Below are 17,040 nucleotides of genomic sequence, written 5' to 3'. Positions count from 1 at the left end.
CACTACGCTTAGACACAAGGACTGCCTGATTATGCTCTTGAGCTGGGCTTCAGGCTTTCAGCTTCAGTTAAATTACACGGTTGGCAACGTTCTCATCTGATCTCGGCTGCAGCTAGGCGGTGGAATACAGCAGGAAGAAACAAATAACGTGTAGATTATCAATCGAGTTGCTAATGAACGGGCCTTCCTGTGCATTACAGCATATGACTTACTTTTTTTTTTGCGGGAAAGCATATGACTTACTTCATGGTACACAAAAAAGATCACCTGGTTTGCTGCCCTGTGTAAGTGCAAGTAAAGGAGAGACTGACAGTTGATGAATGGAGTACACCGAACCACATTCTTACCTCCAGATTTAATTGCATCAGTTCAGGGCCAATAATTCTACAGAGTAGTAAATAACAGCAAGGGCACACAGTGTGATTCAGTGGCAAATTCAAGCTACAGTTCACGATTTATTTGATCAAACCAACATGACAGATGGAAGATAAACTTCAGACCATATTACAACCTGAACTCTGACAGTATAGTTCACGAGTCTGGAATAAACATCGAGTCTGAGATAAAGTTGTTACAAATATAGGAGTGTAATGAACAATGCTGGAGAGCATCCAAATCAGACATCATCAGTACATGATAACTAATGGTTCATCAGGGCAAAATGCAGGGGGCGCCCTACAAACTTGATTGTTGTTGAATTGATGGAAGCAAGAAGAGACTTCAGGCATGGATGGACAGAATGAGAGCTTCATCTCGTTGCGGAACAAAGACAGATCAAACGGCAAGGCAAGCGCAGTGTGCTCGACTGTATTGGTTGGAAAGAGGCACGCACGATCGAGTCCATGTCGGCGAAATTTATTAACTCATAGTCTGATCGAGTGTGCTACCTGCAGTGCCACATGTGAATGGCTCAGTTAAATGTTACAGAACAAGAGAACAGAGTTCAACCAACTGCCGTAGTGAATTGCTTGCTAATCTGTACCAAGAAAATGCGAACCTTGTACGTGGCAAGAAAAAGTAACTAGTGATCCTATTATGTACTTATGCACCGTAAAGTAACCAAGGCGAAAATGACATTGCAGTTCTGTTGGCACTTCGAAACACATACATAAAAAACACATATTACTTGGTGGACTGCTCACTAATCCAGATTAGTTGTAAACTTGTAGCATGCAGAAATAACAATTAAGGGGCCCTATGTATCTTTGCAGCATAAATGAACAGGCCAACGCTGAATAGATTCGTATTGTAATGTTTAGGCCTGATCAATCGAGCTAGCTAGCTTATGAAACTGCTGAAATTAAGAATACTTTGGTGCTTGTAATCAAATCAATGGACTTAGTATAGTACCTGGGTGCAAGATTCGACGAATCAGCCTAAGCACTCCGGCTGCCTGAAACTGAAAAACGGAAGAGGAGAGGAATAAAACACTTCGTGTGAAAACACTTGTACAAAATCGTGGAGGAGTATCTAGCGAACCTCAATCGCATGCCTCGCTTCGTCCGCCTGAAACAAACAAAGAGCAATGAACATCTGCCTGGGACAAGGTACAGATGATGTGCGGCTAGTTTATGACTGTATGTACCTTTCCCTTTGCATGCGTCACCATATAGCAAGGGCGGGACGGTTGGGGTGGTCCTCCGCTGCGGCCATCAGTGCAGCCCTCGCTTCCTTCACCTCTGCAATGCTGGCTCCCTCCTTGATAAGATCAACGCTGACTCGCTGGAGGGAAGGAAGGTGGCGCATGCCCAAATCAAAGTTTTCACGGGAGATCCACTTCGCTGGCAAGGAGAACCGAAGGTGCTTAAGCCTTGGCGCTGCACCTCGTGGAAACATAGACGGCACGGCACCAATACCATAGAAGCCGCACTCCGTCGCACATGGGAATAACGCAGCACCAGAGGAAAGGACGGGCGCTTCCACCTCATGCGCTTCTTTGGGCCTAGAATAATTCCATATAACAAGATAACCAAGAGCAGGCAGAGTCCCTAGAAGTTGGATGACCTCCGGTCGCACTTCAAACAACGTTATATCCAGATAGGAGAGGAGAGGAAGGGATGAAGGATTAATCCATGACGGCAATGTCTCGAACCAACTTTGAATTGCCGGGAAAGCCAATCTACGGAGTTGTGGAGGAGGCACCCAATCTTCGCTCAGGCAATTGATGAGTCCATCATCGACAAATACATCTAGACTGTCCAGTTTGTATATATTACTAATGGATTCCTCCAAAGCTTTACCCAGGCTCTCATCACAACCATCACAGTCAAGCCGGAGCACCCTGAGCTTGGTCAGACGGCCCAATTCTTTCACAAAATCAAGGTCCACGCCAGATAACCTCAGTTCATCTAGCACTTCCAGGGAAGTCAGGTTACCTATTCCAGATGGCAGCTTCATACCATAATCAACATACAGGCACATTAGACGTCTTAATTGAACAACACTCGATGGCAGTACTTTTATATTAGAACCTCTTAAGTCCAAGGTAAGCAAAAACTGCAGCTTCCCTATTTCCATGGGAAGGTCCTTAACACGAGTATCTTTTAGCCCCAAGTACCTCAAATGTAACAGATTCCCCACATATCCAACATCTGAGACATCACGACAACCTTCTAAATCCAACACGCGCAGAACTTGAAAGCTTGAAATATCCAACACTTTCCCAACAACATCACTTGTGAAAACAGTAACAGATCTCATATGCTCCATCCTAGTGGTATCCACATCTATCTTGCTATTTTGAATGGACAATCTGCGAACCTTGATCTCTGAGTTAGGTATTTTTCTTCTGCTGTTATCTAGTATTGTGACAAAGTTTTCTTCACTTGATAATGAGCATATAAGGTCAAGCACCATGTCATGTACACGGCAACCTTCTGCATTTCCATTAGTATCAATGTCTGTGGGCTGTATCATACTTCTGTTTACTAGATCATTGAAGTAGCTGTTACCAAGCTCATATAAGCTAGTTTCTTGTTTCTCACTGTAAACAAGTCCTTCTGATATCCATCTCCATATCAGTCTATCTCTCCTAATCTCTTGATCTTCTGGGAAGATGCAAAGATATAATAGACAAGGTTTCAGATATGAAGGTAGATCATAGTAGCTGAATAATAATATCTTTTTCATCTGCTCCAAACTACGATCTTCTGTGAGTCCATGACCAATGGAACTGAGCAAAGCATACCATTCATCCTTTGCTTTTATCTGACCCTTATTAGCTAGAAGACTTGCTATAGTAATAATAGCTAACGGTATACCGCCACATTTCTTCAAAATTTCTTCGGATACTTGCAATAATTCTTGAGGGCAGCCTTCTTCTTGTGAAAATACTCTTTTACAGAAGAGTGTTCTTGATACATCATCAGAAAGGGGTTCCATCCTATAAATATCACCATCAGAAGAGCAACATGCTTCAGAGACACTAACATTGCGGGTTGTCGTGATTAGTCGGCTTCCGGGGCTCTCCTTGGAAAAGGCACACTTAAGTAACTCCCATGCTTTTTCATTCCATATATCATCGATTACGATGAGGTACCTTTATGAATGCATTTAATAATTAGTTAATAGATCAATACAATGAGGATAATAAAATAATATATTATTATATTAGTTTGGATAAATTACTTCTAAGCAAACTCCATAATTGAGATCGTCAACTTAGAATAAGAAGTTTTCAATTACCTTAAAAAAATATGCACTCCATAATTATTACATGATATGATTTATATAATAACTATAGGAATTTACATGAAAAGTATAAATTAACAATATGCTATCAAGATGCATATGCACTAGTATACCAAGACGATGTCATTATTTTACTAGATGAAATGACAATTGGGTTGTAAAAGAAAAAAAAAAAAAGCATATGTATGTACCTCTTGTCATTAAGGAATTCAATTATATCGTCAATGAGATACTTTTCGTCCCTCGCTGCATTATGTATGTTTTCGTACTTGACCTTGTCAAGTCCATAGAGAATATCCTTCAAAACCTTTTTCATTTCAGGGTTTTGTGAAACCGAGACAAAAGCACCACAATCAAATTGCACTTTAATCTTGTCGTATGCTGCTTTGGCAAGAGTCGTCTTGCCTAACCCACCAAATCCAACAATAGATATCGTCTTCAACGGATGCTTCGACCAATCATCGTCTTCAGTCAACATGTTGATCAACTTGTCTCGTGTTTCTTCAATGCCGACGAGATCTGTCACATCTGTGTACAAGGCCATCATGCGAGGGTCAACACTAGTATTAGCACTAGTGTCCCGCATCTCTTGCTCGTACCTTTGACGTAGCTTGGCCAACTGCTTAGCTTGAAGAACCACTTCTTCCAGGGCATCGGATATTCGATGGAGATCCTTGCCATTCTTGAATAATCTTTTGACCTTCTTCAGTATCTTCTTGACTCTGTTTTTCGGGTTGGTGGACTCGCCACCATCCCCCACACGCACCATGAAGGCATCAACGATGTCCTCCATTTGGTAGGACAACTCCTTGACATTTCCTGCCCAGATCTTGACCCCTTCTTCCAGCTGGTCTGCGGGCACTTTCGACACCTTGCTAAGGACAGCATGCATCAATTTCAGCTCTGTTACGAGAGACTCGATACCTTTCCTTACTTGTTTCTCCATGGTGAGCTTGCCCATGAGCAGCTCACCGAGCTTCGGGAGGAGAGGGCCAATGGCCCCCATGGCGATCTCCATGGCTCGACCTCTCTCGTGGTGTTTTGTGTGTAAGAGAGCTGGAAGTGCTACGTTGTTGCTCCGGAGGCACTCTGGCCAATTATCATGTCCTAGACAATAAACTAGACTGGTATAGAAACCAGAGTTGGGGAGTACATAATTCTAATTTAATGACGAGATCCAAGATTGGATACGACCATAATGGCGTAGGCCGACTGGCTTGCGGGCCTGACAGACAGCTGGGTCCCATGCATCAGCGGTTGTGGTACTAGTAGATAATGATAGTCTCACAAGGCCCAGATGCAAACTTGCGACATTTTAGGTTGCGAGTCTGAAATAAAGTTATTACAAACAATGGAGTGTAATGAAGAATGCAGGAGAGCAGGCAAACCAGACATCAGTACATATATAATAACTAATGGTTCATACGGCCAAATTGCACTGGCCAGCATACAAACTGGTTGTTGAATTGACAGAAAATTAACCAGCCAGTCATACATCATTAGTACATAACTCTTCCTTACAAAAGAAAGAAATGGAGAAGGAAGTTCATCATTAGCAAAATGCAGGAGCGCTGCAGAAACTTGGTGCTTCTTGAATCTAACTGAAGTAATAGCAGTATTCAGGCATAAGTGGGTACAATTACAATGAGAGTTTCATGTTGCTGCAGAAGACAAATCAAAACACCATGGCAAATGCAGTGTTCCTGAGCCTCACCATCTCAATTGGCAAGAATGGAAGTGCTCACCACAATATTCTAAATCTAACACATGTAGAACATAAACGCTCAACATACGCGACACTGAATCGACAATAGCACGTGGATATACAAGAGAGCTCACTTGTGGCATTGTTGCTTCTTCTGATGGTGGTCATATCTGACATTCTCTTTCGGGTGGATAATATTCAAATCTTGCCTTTGTATAGATCGCTTTCACTCAGTGCAATGTTAGTGTTTTTCTTCACTTGGCAAAAACATATTGGATCAATCATCATATCATAACACAATAAGATTTTTCATGCCTTCATCAAATTGATGTCTATTGGTTGAATCATGCTTCTATTTATGATCTCATTGAGTAACTCTATCACCGAGCTTAAATAGGCTAATCTCTGGTTTTCCATGATAAACAAAACATTCGGCTATCAGTTTACCTATCAAGTGACCTTGCTTAATCTTCTAATCTTCTGAAAACATACTTAGATATAATAACTAATCCTATAGATGGCAAGGTAGATCGAAACTAATAGTAAAAGAAGCTTGACTCTAGATTATCACTTTGACATAATCTACAAGTCAAGAGCTTCTTTTACTATTTCTTTGCTGCTTTCCATGTCATTTGTGTGTGTGGCTTCTGTTGTGTTCTATCTCTACTTCTCTAGTTTACCCTAACTTGCTTAAGACTAAAGATTATGGTTTTGTCCTATGATCTATCTTCACATCATTTATTATACGTAAGCATATATCCAGAAGATTACAAAATTAAGCGAGACCAATTCATATGAAGATGGATAGCTGAAGATTTGTGTATCATGTAAACACGAAATTAACCCATTTGAGCTAGGAGAGTTACTTCAGTGAGCTGATAAACAGAAGCACAATCCAACCCGTAGACATCACTATCAACGCAGAAAAGTCTTATGGTGTCCATGACATGATGCTTGATCTAATATATTCGTTGCGTAGAGAAACGATCATGGCAATGTTCAATCTAAAAGAACATCGATGGTAGCAGCCAAATAATAGGACATTCTTCATTTCCACCAGAACAATTGTGATTCCCATTCCATGCCCAAGTACCTATGCATGCGAAGATTTTGAAACAATTAGTTGGCAGGAAAGTCAACATGAGTATACTATTTACTCATAAAGAGAAGATAACAATGAATAATGAGCTATTTATCAAGGCGAAAAATAAGCAGAATCTAGAGTGAATCGCAACTGATTTGCACTTAAGATGGCAATGGCTAAATAACAATATCCTCACTAGCATCTGTTTCAAGTCCACACACAGTTTAGTTTTGACTTCCATCCTACGCTGACCTTATGAACTTTTTGTACCGTTTAGTTGGCAAACAAATCAGGATGCATCTGTTTCTTCACAAAGAGAGGTCAGTAGTGAATCATGTGCTAATTATCTGGCAACGAATGGCCTCACTAAAGCAGACCTTACGAGTAAATCTAACATGGATAATCAAGGATTTGCACTGAAGGATTAAGATGCGCACAGTGGCTGCCCGGCCGGTACTTGAGGAAACTAGATTAAACAACCTAGAACGGAAGAAGACCAGAAATTTGAACTGAAGATGCACACCACCATGAGTTAAAGTTCATCGGATCCAGATCAGGAAGAAACGAAATATACCTCATGTCCTTGTTCTGCGAGATCCAGCCTTTGGCACCTCCCCGGGCTGCTGCACGTACTCAACGACGAGGAGGTCGCCGGAGCCGGCAGGAACCTGTCCGGCGCCGCGAGATCTACTCCACGGCTCGACCTCTGTCTCTGACTGACAGACTCCCCCTTCTCCAAACGCTGTAGAAATAGACGCCGGGAGCAGAGGGCCTGTTAACGGATCCGACAGATCACGTGCCGGCACAGAGCTGCTGCCATGTGGGTCCTCTGCCCGGTATGGCCCCATGTGTCATCCAGCTAAGACAAACATGAACAACTAAGTTGAGGTCTGATAGATCTCCTGGTCTCATCGTGCGTGATTTCGCTTTCACTGGAGGATCATTTCCACGCAGAAGTTGCTACAGACAGCAGAGGACCTGACCAGATGATTTCTGGAACGTGTGGTGACAAATCGGAATACTCACAACAACGCCCACTAATTTACACCCGAATGTGTCCATGTATAACAAACGCTGCACAAACTGAGGCATCGCTAAATAATTTGTCTGACTGAATTTGGCGTGGCTTCAGCCTTACAGCTTCAGTTAGATTTCTGTCGAAACTGCGGCCGGAACCGACTGGTTATCATCATCGACATCTACAGCACTAGTACAGCTGAGAGAAAAATAAATGCGTGTAGCTTTGATCATAACAAGAGCACTCTCACGCACCGTTCAAAAAAAAAAAAGAGTAACCATGGATCAACTGAGGGGCAACATAACAAGACACTGCTATGACCATCGATCTATGAGATCATCGTCTTTGTATGCGTCACTTAATACAATTTCGTTGCACGGTAACAAGAGAAAACATCACCATATGATTTGCTCCCCTGTATAAAGTTAGAAGAGTCGGTTGATTTGCTTCATCTCGTTGCAGGACGGAGACGGATCAAACGGCACGGCAAAGCAGTGTGCTTGACAATATTGGCTGGAGAAGAAGCGGAGGCCTGCGCGATCAAAGTACATTTCGATGACATTTGGTAGCTCATGCTGCCTGCAATGCCATGTTGAAGGACATACATGTGAGTGTCCCAGCTAAATGTTACAGAAGAGGAAAACGTACTTCATCCAACTACAGAAAAGGGCACACATACAGGGCACATATCTATACTAGTACTACTAGTGGATTGCTTGCTAATGTAATGTGGAGCACTTTATATGTGATCTTATGGCAAGTAGAAGTAACAATTGATGCTATGTATTTATGCACCATAAGTAACCAAGGAGAAATCCACATTGCAGATTTGTTGGAACTTCAGATAGGCGCGTGCATATACTGCTAGTAAAATACATGCAGATGTGGATCGTGCAAGCACAGGCACACAAATGGTTCAGTCGAATGTTCCGAACAGAAAATAAAAAACACAGGTTTCACCCAATAGAAACACATATTACTTAGTGGATTGCTCACTAATCTGAATTACTTCACATATGTAATCTTGTACCTTTGCAGCATAAGTAGTTCATAATACTGTACAATATTTTGGCTTTAGGGGCCAGATCGATTGACCTAGCTAGCCAAACAAAATATTGGAATCAAGAATAGGTCAATGCTGCTAGCATAATACCTGCTGAGTGGAAGATTTGGTGAATCCACTTAGCTGAGAAGGTGAAGCCAAGGTGCTTAAGCCTCGGTGCAGCTCCTCGTGGAAACATAGATGACACTGCACCAATACAAAGGAAGTGACACTCTGTCGCACACGGGAATAACGCAACAGAGGAAAGGGCGGACATTTCCACCACACGCTCTTCATAGAACTTGGAAATATCCATTATCTCGAGAACACAAAGAGCAGGAAGCATCCCAATAAGTTGGATGGCCTCCGATGACACTTTAACCACCTTTATATGAAGATAGGTGAGGAGAGAAAGCGATGAAGGATTGATCCATGACGGCAGTGTCTTGAACCAACTCGACGGTAACGAGAAAGCCAATCTACGGAGTTGCAGTGGAGGCACCCAATCTTCGCTCAGGAAATTGATTTCTCCACCACGGACATAAATATCTAGACTGTCCAGTTTGTACAGATTACTAAGAGATCTCATCAAAGCTTTATCCAGGATCTCATCAACATGGTAGTAAACTTGGAGCACCCTGAGCTTGGTCAAATGGCCCAATTCTTTCACAGCGTCGAGGTCCTTGTCAAACAGCATCATTGTACCTAGCACTTCTAGGGAAGCCAGATTACTTATCCCAGACGGCAGCTTCATATGATAGTCAACATACAGGCACATCAGACGTCTTAGATGAACAACACTTGATGGCAGAACTTTTATCCTAGTACCTCTTAAATCCAAGGTAAGCAAAAATTGTAGCTTCCCAATTTCAGTGGGAAGGTCCTCAACATGAGTATATCTTAGTCCTAAGTACCTCAAATGTAAAAGATCTCCCACATACCCAATATCCGAGATATCACAACCTTCGAAATCCAACACACGAAGAACTTGAAAACTTGAAATATCCAACAGTTTCCCAACAACCTTATTGGTGAAAATGGTAATAGATCTCATGTGTGCCATCCTAGAAATATCAACATCCATCTTGCTATTTTGGATGGACAATCTGTGAACCAAACTAGGCATTTTTCTTCCGGTGCCATCCAAAATTGTGACGAAGTTTTCTTCACTTGACAGTGAGCATATGAGATCAAGCACCATGTCATGTACACGACATGCTTGTTTATCTTCTCTATCATCAATGCCAATTGGCTGGATCATACTTCTATTTACAAGTTCATTGAAGTAGTTGTTACCAAGCTCATATAAGTCAGTTTCTTGTTTTTCACTATAAACAAGACCTTCTGATATCCATCTCCATATTAGCTTTCCTTTCATAATCTTGTGATCTTCTGGGAAGATGCTAAGATATAACAAACAAGGTTTCAGATACGAAGGTAGATCATAATAACTGAATAATAATATCTTTTTCATCTGCTCCAAACCGCAATCTTCTGTAAGTCCGCGGCCAATGGAATTGAGCAAAGCATACCATTGGTCCTTTGTTTTCATATCATGATTATTAGCCAGAAGACTTGCTATAGAAATAATAGCTAATGGTATGCCACCACATTTTTTCAAAATGTCTTTGGATACTTGCACCAACTCTTGAGGACACCCTTTCTCATAAAATACTCTTTTATAGAAGAGCATTCTTGACACATCGTCTGAAAGAGGTTTCATTTTGTAGATATCATCCTTGGAAGAGCAGCATGCTTTAGAGACACTAACGATGCGGGTTGTCGTAATTAATCGGCTTCCAAGACTCTTCTTGGAGAAAGCACACTTGATTAATTTCCACACTTCTGTATCCCATATGTCATCAATTATGACGAGGTACCTTTGTTTACATTTTGCATTAGTTAGTAAATCAGTACAATGAAGATATATACAGTAAGATATATTATATTAGTACGGATATGTTATTTCAGAGGAAACTAACAAAAAAGTATTTATAACTCGACCAAATTGCATATTCTGAGACCTAGATTTCCACACACATACCATAACTTATGTGCAACTATAGTTCTAGAAATGTGCAATTGTTGAATTAACAGTTGAGATCATCCACTTAGGCATAAGAATTTCTTGGTCAGCTTAATGTATGCACTCCCTAATTGTTGAAAGATGGGTTATGTACTAACTACATCATTTATGCCAAAAGCATAAAACTATAAATCAACAATATGGTATCAAGATGCATATGCACTACTCTAAAATACTATCATTATTTAACTAGACAAAATGATAATTAATCCGTTTGCAAAAGGAAAGAAACACATGTACCTCTTGCCATTAAGGAATTCAATTATTCCATCGATCAGATGATTTTCTTCCCATTCTTCACTATGAATGCGTGCATACTTGCTCTTGTCAAGTTCATAGAGAATATTCTTGAAGACTTTCTTCTTGCTGGGATTCTGAGAAACCGAAATAAAAGCATCATAATCGAATTGCCCTTTGATCTTCTCATATGCTGATTTGGCAAGAGTTGTCTTGCCCAACCCACCAAATCCAACAATAGAGACTGTCTTCAATGGATGCTTCAACCAATCATCACCTTCAGTCAACATGTTTATCAACTCATCTCGTGTTTCATCAATACCGACGAGTTCAGACACATCTGTGTATAGGGCCATCATGCGAGGGTCAACACTAGCACTAGTGCTAGGATCTCGCATCCCTTGCTCATACCTTTGGTGCAGCTCGGCCAACTGCTTAGCTTGATGAACCGCTTCGTTTAGAGCATCAGAGATCTGATGGAGATCCTTGCCATTCTTGAATAATCTTTTAACCTTCTTGAGTATCTTCTTGACTCTGTTCTTTGGGTTGGCAGGTTTGCCACCATCCTCCACGCGCACCATGAAAACATCAACAATTTCCTCCATTTGGTACGACAACTCCTTGACATTTCCTGCCCAAATCTTGACCCCCTTGTGAAGCTGGTCCACGGGAACTTCTGCCACCTTACTCAGGGCAGCATGCACCAATGTGAGCTCTGTCATGAGAGACTCGATGCCTTTCCTCACTTGTTTCTCCATGGTGAGCTCTCCCATGAGCAGCTCACTGAGCTTCGGGAGGAGAGGGCCAATAGCCCCCATGGCAATCTCCATGTCTCGGCCTCTCTGGGAGTGGTTTGGGTGTCAGAGGGCTGGAAGCGCTATGTGGTTACTCCAAAGGCATACTGGGCAATGATCGTGTCATAAGGGAGAAACTGGTTGTGGTATAGAAACCAGCGTTGTACAGAATTCTTACTAATTTAACGATGTATCTGGATTAGTTAGACGATCATGTTCATAGTCTGGCTGCCATGCGGGGCTGTGGATAGCGGGGTCCCATGTATCAACGGTTGTGGTAGTAATAGTAGACAGTGTGGCGGCGATCCCATCTACACCTCCTCAGCGGCGAACTTATCCTCTCGCCCGACCCGCTCCCGCGAGGGGGGGGGGGGGGCGATTCCCTCGACCGGCCGCCGCCGGCCCCCTTTCCCCTCGATCTCCTTCCCTCGCCGCCGCCGGAGCACGCCGCCGGGCAAAGCGTCGGGCCATCTCACCCTTCGCGCGGGGCGGGCGGGCGCGGGGCATTCTCCTCGCGTGCTTGCGCGGCGCTGGGCAAGGCGCGGCGGCGCGACGTTGACGGCCGTCCCGGCGACGGCGGGGGCTGTTGGCGTCGCTCGGTGGGCTGCTGGGCGGTGGTATGCCCCGTCGCGGCCGCGGCGGCGAGATCCGGCTCGGCCCTGGCCGGATCCTGCTCGTGGCGGGCGGTGGCGCGGTGGATGTGCCTGCTGGAGTCGGGGACGGCGGCTAGCAAGGCGTAGCTCGGCCAGATCTGACCTCCTGCGGGGCTGGCCGTGGTCGGCGCGGGTCAAGGAGGGCAGTAGTGGTGCGAGCCAGGGGTCGTGGTGGCGGCGCAGTGGCGGTGGTTGCGGATCTGCCCGCGGCAGCGGCCGGCTTCTCCGGCGTCGGCTCGTCTGCGGTCGGACCGTCTCGACCTTCGCCCCATCTCCTCGTCATCTGGGCGCTACTCCCATCAAAGGGCTGGTCCTCACCCAGCTGCGGTCCACCGCTCGTCTCGCGCCCAGTGCTGCAGGACCGAGCTCATCTCGCGCACGATGCAGCGGGATCGAGCTCGTCTCGCGCACGTTGCAGCAGGACTGACCTCGTCCCCCTCTCGGTGCTGCAGGACCGCGCTCGTCTCGCGCTCGGGGCAGCAGGACGGGTCGGTGGATGCCAGTTCTGGCCGGCCTTTCGGGTCTCGACGCTGGGGGTCGGCCAGGGGTGCGAAAGGGGGGACCTTTCCGCTCATCTCTTTCGTTGGGGTGGAGGCGGGTCTCGTGTGAGGTGGTGTCAAGGTCTTGGATGCCGGGGCGGCGGCCCTGGTGGTGGTAGCACGGTGCTTTTGGACAGAGCCCGTGCTATGGCGCTGCCCGGTGACCATGGCCGTGTGGGCGGCGTGGTTGCCGGGATGTGGCGTTTGGTGGCGGTGAGTGGTGGCCGAAGTGAAAACCTGTTCTATCTTCGGACGGACCGGCGGCGACGAAGATCGTTTCCTTCTTGAAGGCGCCGTCGCGGCTCTCATTGCCCGTCATGCGGCTCCAGGGAAAACTCTGATCCTTGGATCGGGCGGTGGCGGCGCTCCGGTGTCGTACCCTTCCTGAAGGCGCCGCCTTGGAGCCCATGGTTCGTCATATGTAACTTCATCTCTTCGTTGTAGTATTGCTAGGAGTGATGTTGTTGCACTCAACGTCTATGTATCTTGTCTTGGGTGTGTGCGTGTGTTGCGGTGACGTGTGTTTGTACTGGATGCTTGTTGGTCGGTGCTTTATATATAAAGCGGGGTGAAAGCCTTTTTCGATAATGGTAGACAGTGTTACTCTGACAAGGCTTAGATGAGATCTTGAGATGGAAGAAATAAATAGCCTCGTAATTATACACCGCACCACCAATCACAAGGCACTGACTTAGCGTACGCGTAGTTTTCATGTGACTTAGAAAAACTAGAGAGATTCCTGATGTTCCCTAAGATCATGTGTGCATCACTAATTAACATCCATGTGGCCATGTTTAAGCACCAGGACAACTCAGTTTGCATTGACTCCAGACAAGCATGACAGTTACTTGGATAATTGGATTAATCAACTAGGGAACCACCGCCCGGCGCACCGAAAGAAAAAAAAAAAAACAAAGGACAGATTTCAACCTGTTTAACTCCATGAATTGTTGCATTATTTAAGGGCCAATAACTCGAGAGAAGCGTTTTGGATCTCGGCCTACATGAAGGCCGAATTTTTGAAAAATTAAACAAGGATGTGAAGTGTGTGTGTGTAAAATTTCAAAATAAAATACGTTGAAATACTACTTGTACAAAAAAGACAAATTCATGGTCTGGAGATGACTAGTATCATGTGTTAAACAGCCCCAAACGTTTTTTTTTCCTGCACAGCCCTCATTCCAATGTAATATTTCATCCTGAAAATATACATACTTGTGCATTATGCCTTCATCTATATCTGTATTTTTTTCTAGAATTTTTTGAAATGTATGAATTTTGAATTTTGCATTTGGAGGCCTCCACGGAGCTCGGCCTCCAAAAGTAATTTCCGCAGTAACTCCTATGTCTTCCCTATTTGTACTGTCAAATTTGAGCCAATCAATCTCCATGCGCTGACTTTGCGACGCGTTGTCACCCATGTGGAACACACTAATTAATAGCCATGTGGATGCGCTAGGATAAGCGTATGCCCCTTTGGCCCTGTCCTTTGGTCCTTGCCAATAGACAATGGGCGTCAGAACACTTGAGATGATGCCGTCGATGGCTCGATGCCTCAACTCTCTAAACAGGTGCATTGGTTTGGTTAAATAGCCAGGTTTGCATTGTCTAGAAACCCACAGCTGCCTTGGTCGTTGGATTTAATCAACTTTGGAACCACGCACCTCCTTGCGTCCGTAGTGGAGCAAATGACCACATATTGCTAATTTTAAGAACGGTGGTTGATCTAGACTCCGCTTGATTCCTAGGATTACAAACATAGAAAATAAATAGTATTCCTATGAAATTCCCGTACGCTTTTCCTACAAACTGAATGCATCTATAGGAAATTCTCCTACCGAATGAAGCCTAAGGATGGATACAAAATACATTTGCTGCATCGGGGCATCTAATGCGCTTGTGGACATACAGATGCCATCATAAACTGAAGAAGTCCTCATGATAGGATTAAAACATTTTTGTCGTTCTGCTCATCAGCCATCAGTTGATGGGATAAAGTATCATCAACACGGTTTGTGGTGTTCACAAAAAAGGGCAGAAATTTGACAACATCAACACAATATGCTTTTATCACACCACGGGGTCTCTAATCTAGATTCAAGTTTCACATCAATAAATAAAATAGAAAAAATAGTTGATTATATAAATTTGTGAATTCTAGCTAATTAAATAAGATGGTGCGTGAAAAGTGCGGCCCAACTAGGGGCGAGAACGCGTAGAAGAAAGAACCAGTGAATAGTTGATTATATAAATTTATTTATTTACATTTTTTCAAAAGGAGAATTATTTATTTTGTTGCCTTTGTATTTCCTTTTGTTTGCTAATTGTGTGCCCTGTCAACCTAAAATCATGCTTATGTACCGTCATGACATGTGGTGTAAACTGACGTGTTGCTATGCTACAGAAAAGTAACAAGTTGCCTGATATGGTTTGCTCATCAAATCTTTCTTAAATTCAGACAAACATCGATGCATCAACAGGGTCACTAACACCCACTGTGACAAGGTGATGAAGAAACAAAAACGCAACAGCTAGAATTTAAGGCAAAACTTCACAAGATCTTATTAAATGAACAAATTCTTATTCCACAAGTCTGGAATAAACGAGTCTGAATTCTGAAAGCTGCTATTTAGGAAGAAGCGGAACAGATAATCAAAGGAGGCAAATTAACCAACCAGCAGTACATCGTAATGCAGGAGGCGCGGCGGAAACTTGACGGTTCTTGAATCGACGGAAGTGATAAAAGAATTCAGGCATAAGTAGATATCATGTGAGTTTCATGTTGTTACAGAAGGTAAGACAAATATAAAGCGTCCTTGAACCGAAAATTGCCAGGCGCGGACGAGCTCGCACGCTCTCGGAATCGTCACGCGTTCGATCCCCTGGAGATGCGAGATGCCTGCCGTATTGTACGTGGCGGGTGGGGAGAGTTAATGCGCGTACGTAACCGGCAACAGACGTTGGTGGTGTGGACGTTAGACAAGGATTTGATAGTGTTTTTGTAACGTGTCGTTTGTCTCCTGTTCTGTACCTATGTGTATCGAAAGTAAGGGAACCGCGCGTAACGGGTGACGTACATTATGTTGTTGTGCGGCCCACCGAATGTATTTAACCCAGCCATTAATGTGTCCTGGCCTGTCAACGCAGCTCATTAATCTGGTACTCCCTCCGTCCCAAAATAAGTGACTCAGCTAATACAAAGTTAGTATAAAGTTGAGTCACTTATTTTGAAACGGAGGAAGTATTACGTAAGCATAGGCGGCCGCGGGAGAGAGTGATTTGTGCGTGGAGACCAGGAAGGCATCTAGGCAAGAGTACGAAATAATTATTTCTTGCTGCTACTAGTTGGTGCATTAATTACTTTTTATTTCGGAAGCGAAAAACCGTTACTCTTTTTTTGTCATGCAAGTTTGTTTGTAGTTTTCTTGTGCATGGAAAATCATTTGTTCTTATTTTACTTACTCGAAGAAAAATAATATAAATTCTTATTTTACTTATTCTTCCGAGTTAAAAAAAGATGCCAACTATAAATCACAAACCTTGCATAAATGTATGTTTTTATTCCGTGAGATTGGACAGGGTATGCACCTTGTGGGGATTGTTATGATAGAGAACACAAGTATGGTGTCGAAATCACTAGTTGAGGAGTACTCGTTGCAAAGATCACTCCAACTCCCTTGGTTACGACAAGTGGCGCACATGCAGCGCGCCATTTGTCACAATCTGGAACTTTTCCCTTTTTTCATAGATTTGTTTATTCAAAACGTTTTATCTCTCAAACCGTGCGTCCAAATCTTGAACCGCTTTCACCATTGGATTCCTCGCGTCGAGATCTTCAAAACTAGATTCCATGTTGATAGATTTTGATGAACTTTTTTTTCACAAAAAACGGACGAAAAAACCGAACCGGAAGCACGAGTTTTTTCCCTTTCCGAAAGAGGCGCGCCCGTGCCTCTCACGAAATTACAATCGTGCCTCTCGCGGAAACAAAACCGCGACCCTAGCGGAAGAAAAATAAACAGAGAAAACGCGTTTTTTTTGTTTCCGAGGAGGCACGGTCGTGACTCTCGCGAAAGCACAACCGTGCCTTTCGTGGAAGCAAAACCGTGACTCTCGCGAAAGGAAAAAAAAAACAGAAAACACGTTTTTTTTGTTTCCGAGAGGCACGGCCGTGACTCTCGCGGAAGCAAAA

At 43.8% G+C, this 17,040-nt stretch overlaps 2 protein-coding genes across 3 annotated transcripts; both read right to left on the bottom strand.

Annotated features, from left to right (window-relative positions):
• Positions 1-435: 435 nt before the first annotated feature.
• Positions 436-7,652, bottom strand: LOC109732359 (disease resistance protein RGA5). 2 transcript variants are annotated; one of them, XM_073511205.1, is made up of 6 exons: positions 7,054-7,652; positions 3,882-6,488; positions 1,586-3,538; positions 1,480-1,506; positions 1,351-1,399; positions 436-887 (listed from the first exon to the last, which is right to left on the bottom strand). In XM_073511205.1, the coding sequence occupies exons 2-3, from the start codon at positions 4,706-4,708 to the stop codon at positions 1,603-1,605; spliced, it is 2,763 nt and encodes a 920-aa protein (XP_073367306.1). In that variant the 5' UTR covers positions 4,709-6,488; positions 7,054-7,652; the 3' UTR covers positions 436-887; positions 1,351-1,399; positions 1,480-1,506; positions 1,586-1,602. The 2 variants fall into 2 exon arrangements, with proteins under 2 accessions (XP_073367306.1, XP_020147125.3); XM_020291536.4 differs by having other exon boundaries at positions 1,351-1,506.
• Positions 7,653-7,840: 188 nt separating this feature from the next.
• LOC109732360 (disease resistance protein RGA5-like) lies at positions 7,841-11,692 on the bottom strand. Its single transcript, XM_020291538.4, has 3 exons — positions 10,866-11,692; positions 8,651-10,419; positions 7,841-8,076 (listed from the first exon to the last, which is right to left on the bottom strand). Exons 1-3 carry the CDS (start codon positions 11,690-11,692, stop codon positions 7,946-7,948), a joined length of 2,727 nt encoding a protein of 908 aa, XP_020147127.1. The 3' UTR covers positions 7,841-7,945.
• Between the last annotated feature and the right edge of the window lie 5,348 nt (positions 11,693-17,040).

Source organism: Aegilops tauschii, chromosome 3, assembly GCF_002575655.3.
Source record: "Aegilops tauschii subsp. strangulata cultivar AL8/78 chromosome 3, Aet v6.0, whole genome shotgun sequence".
NCBI classification, from domain to species: Eukaryota; Viridiplantae; Streptophyta; class Magnoliopsida; order Poales; family Poaceae; genus Aegilops; species Aegilops tauschii.
The sequence above is the reverse complement of the archived record's forward strand: the minus strand, read 5'-3'. Positions and strand labels throughout refer to the sequence as shown.

Coding starts and splice junctions, on each gene's coding strand:
- LOC109732359 (XM_020291536.4), bottom strand. CDS start 4,708: ATGGAGATCGCCATGGGGGCCATTGGCCCTCTCCTCCCGAAGCTCGGT. Junction 3,539..3,881: donor GAATTCCTTAATGACAAGAG/GTACATACATAT, acceptor GCATTCATAAAG/GTACCTCATCGTAATCGATG.
- LOC109732360 (XM_020291538.4), bottom strand. CDS start 11,692: ATGGAGATTGCCATGGGGGCTATTGGCCCTCTCCTCCCGAAGCTCAGT. Junction 10,420..10,865: donor GAATTCCTTAATGGCAAGAG/GTACATGTGTTT, acceptor ATGTAAACAAAG/GTACCTCGTCATAATTGATG. Junction 8,077..8,650: donor CCAAATCTTCCACTCAGCAG/GTATTATGCTAG, acceptor ATGGCATTGCAG/GCAGCATGAGCTACCAAATG.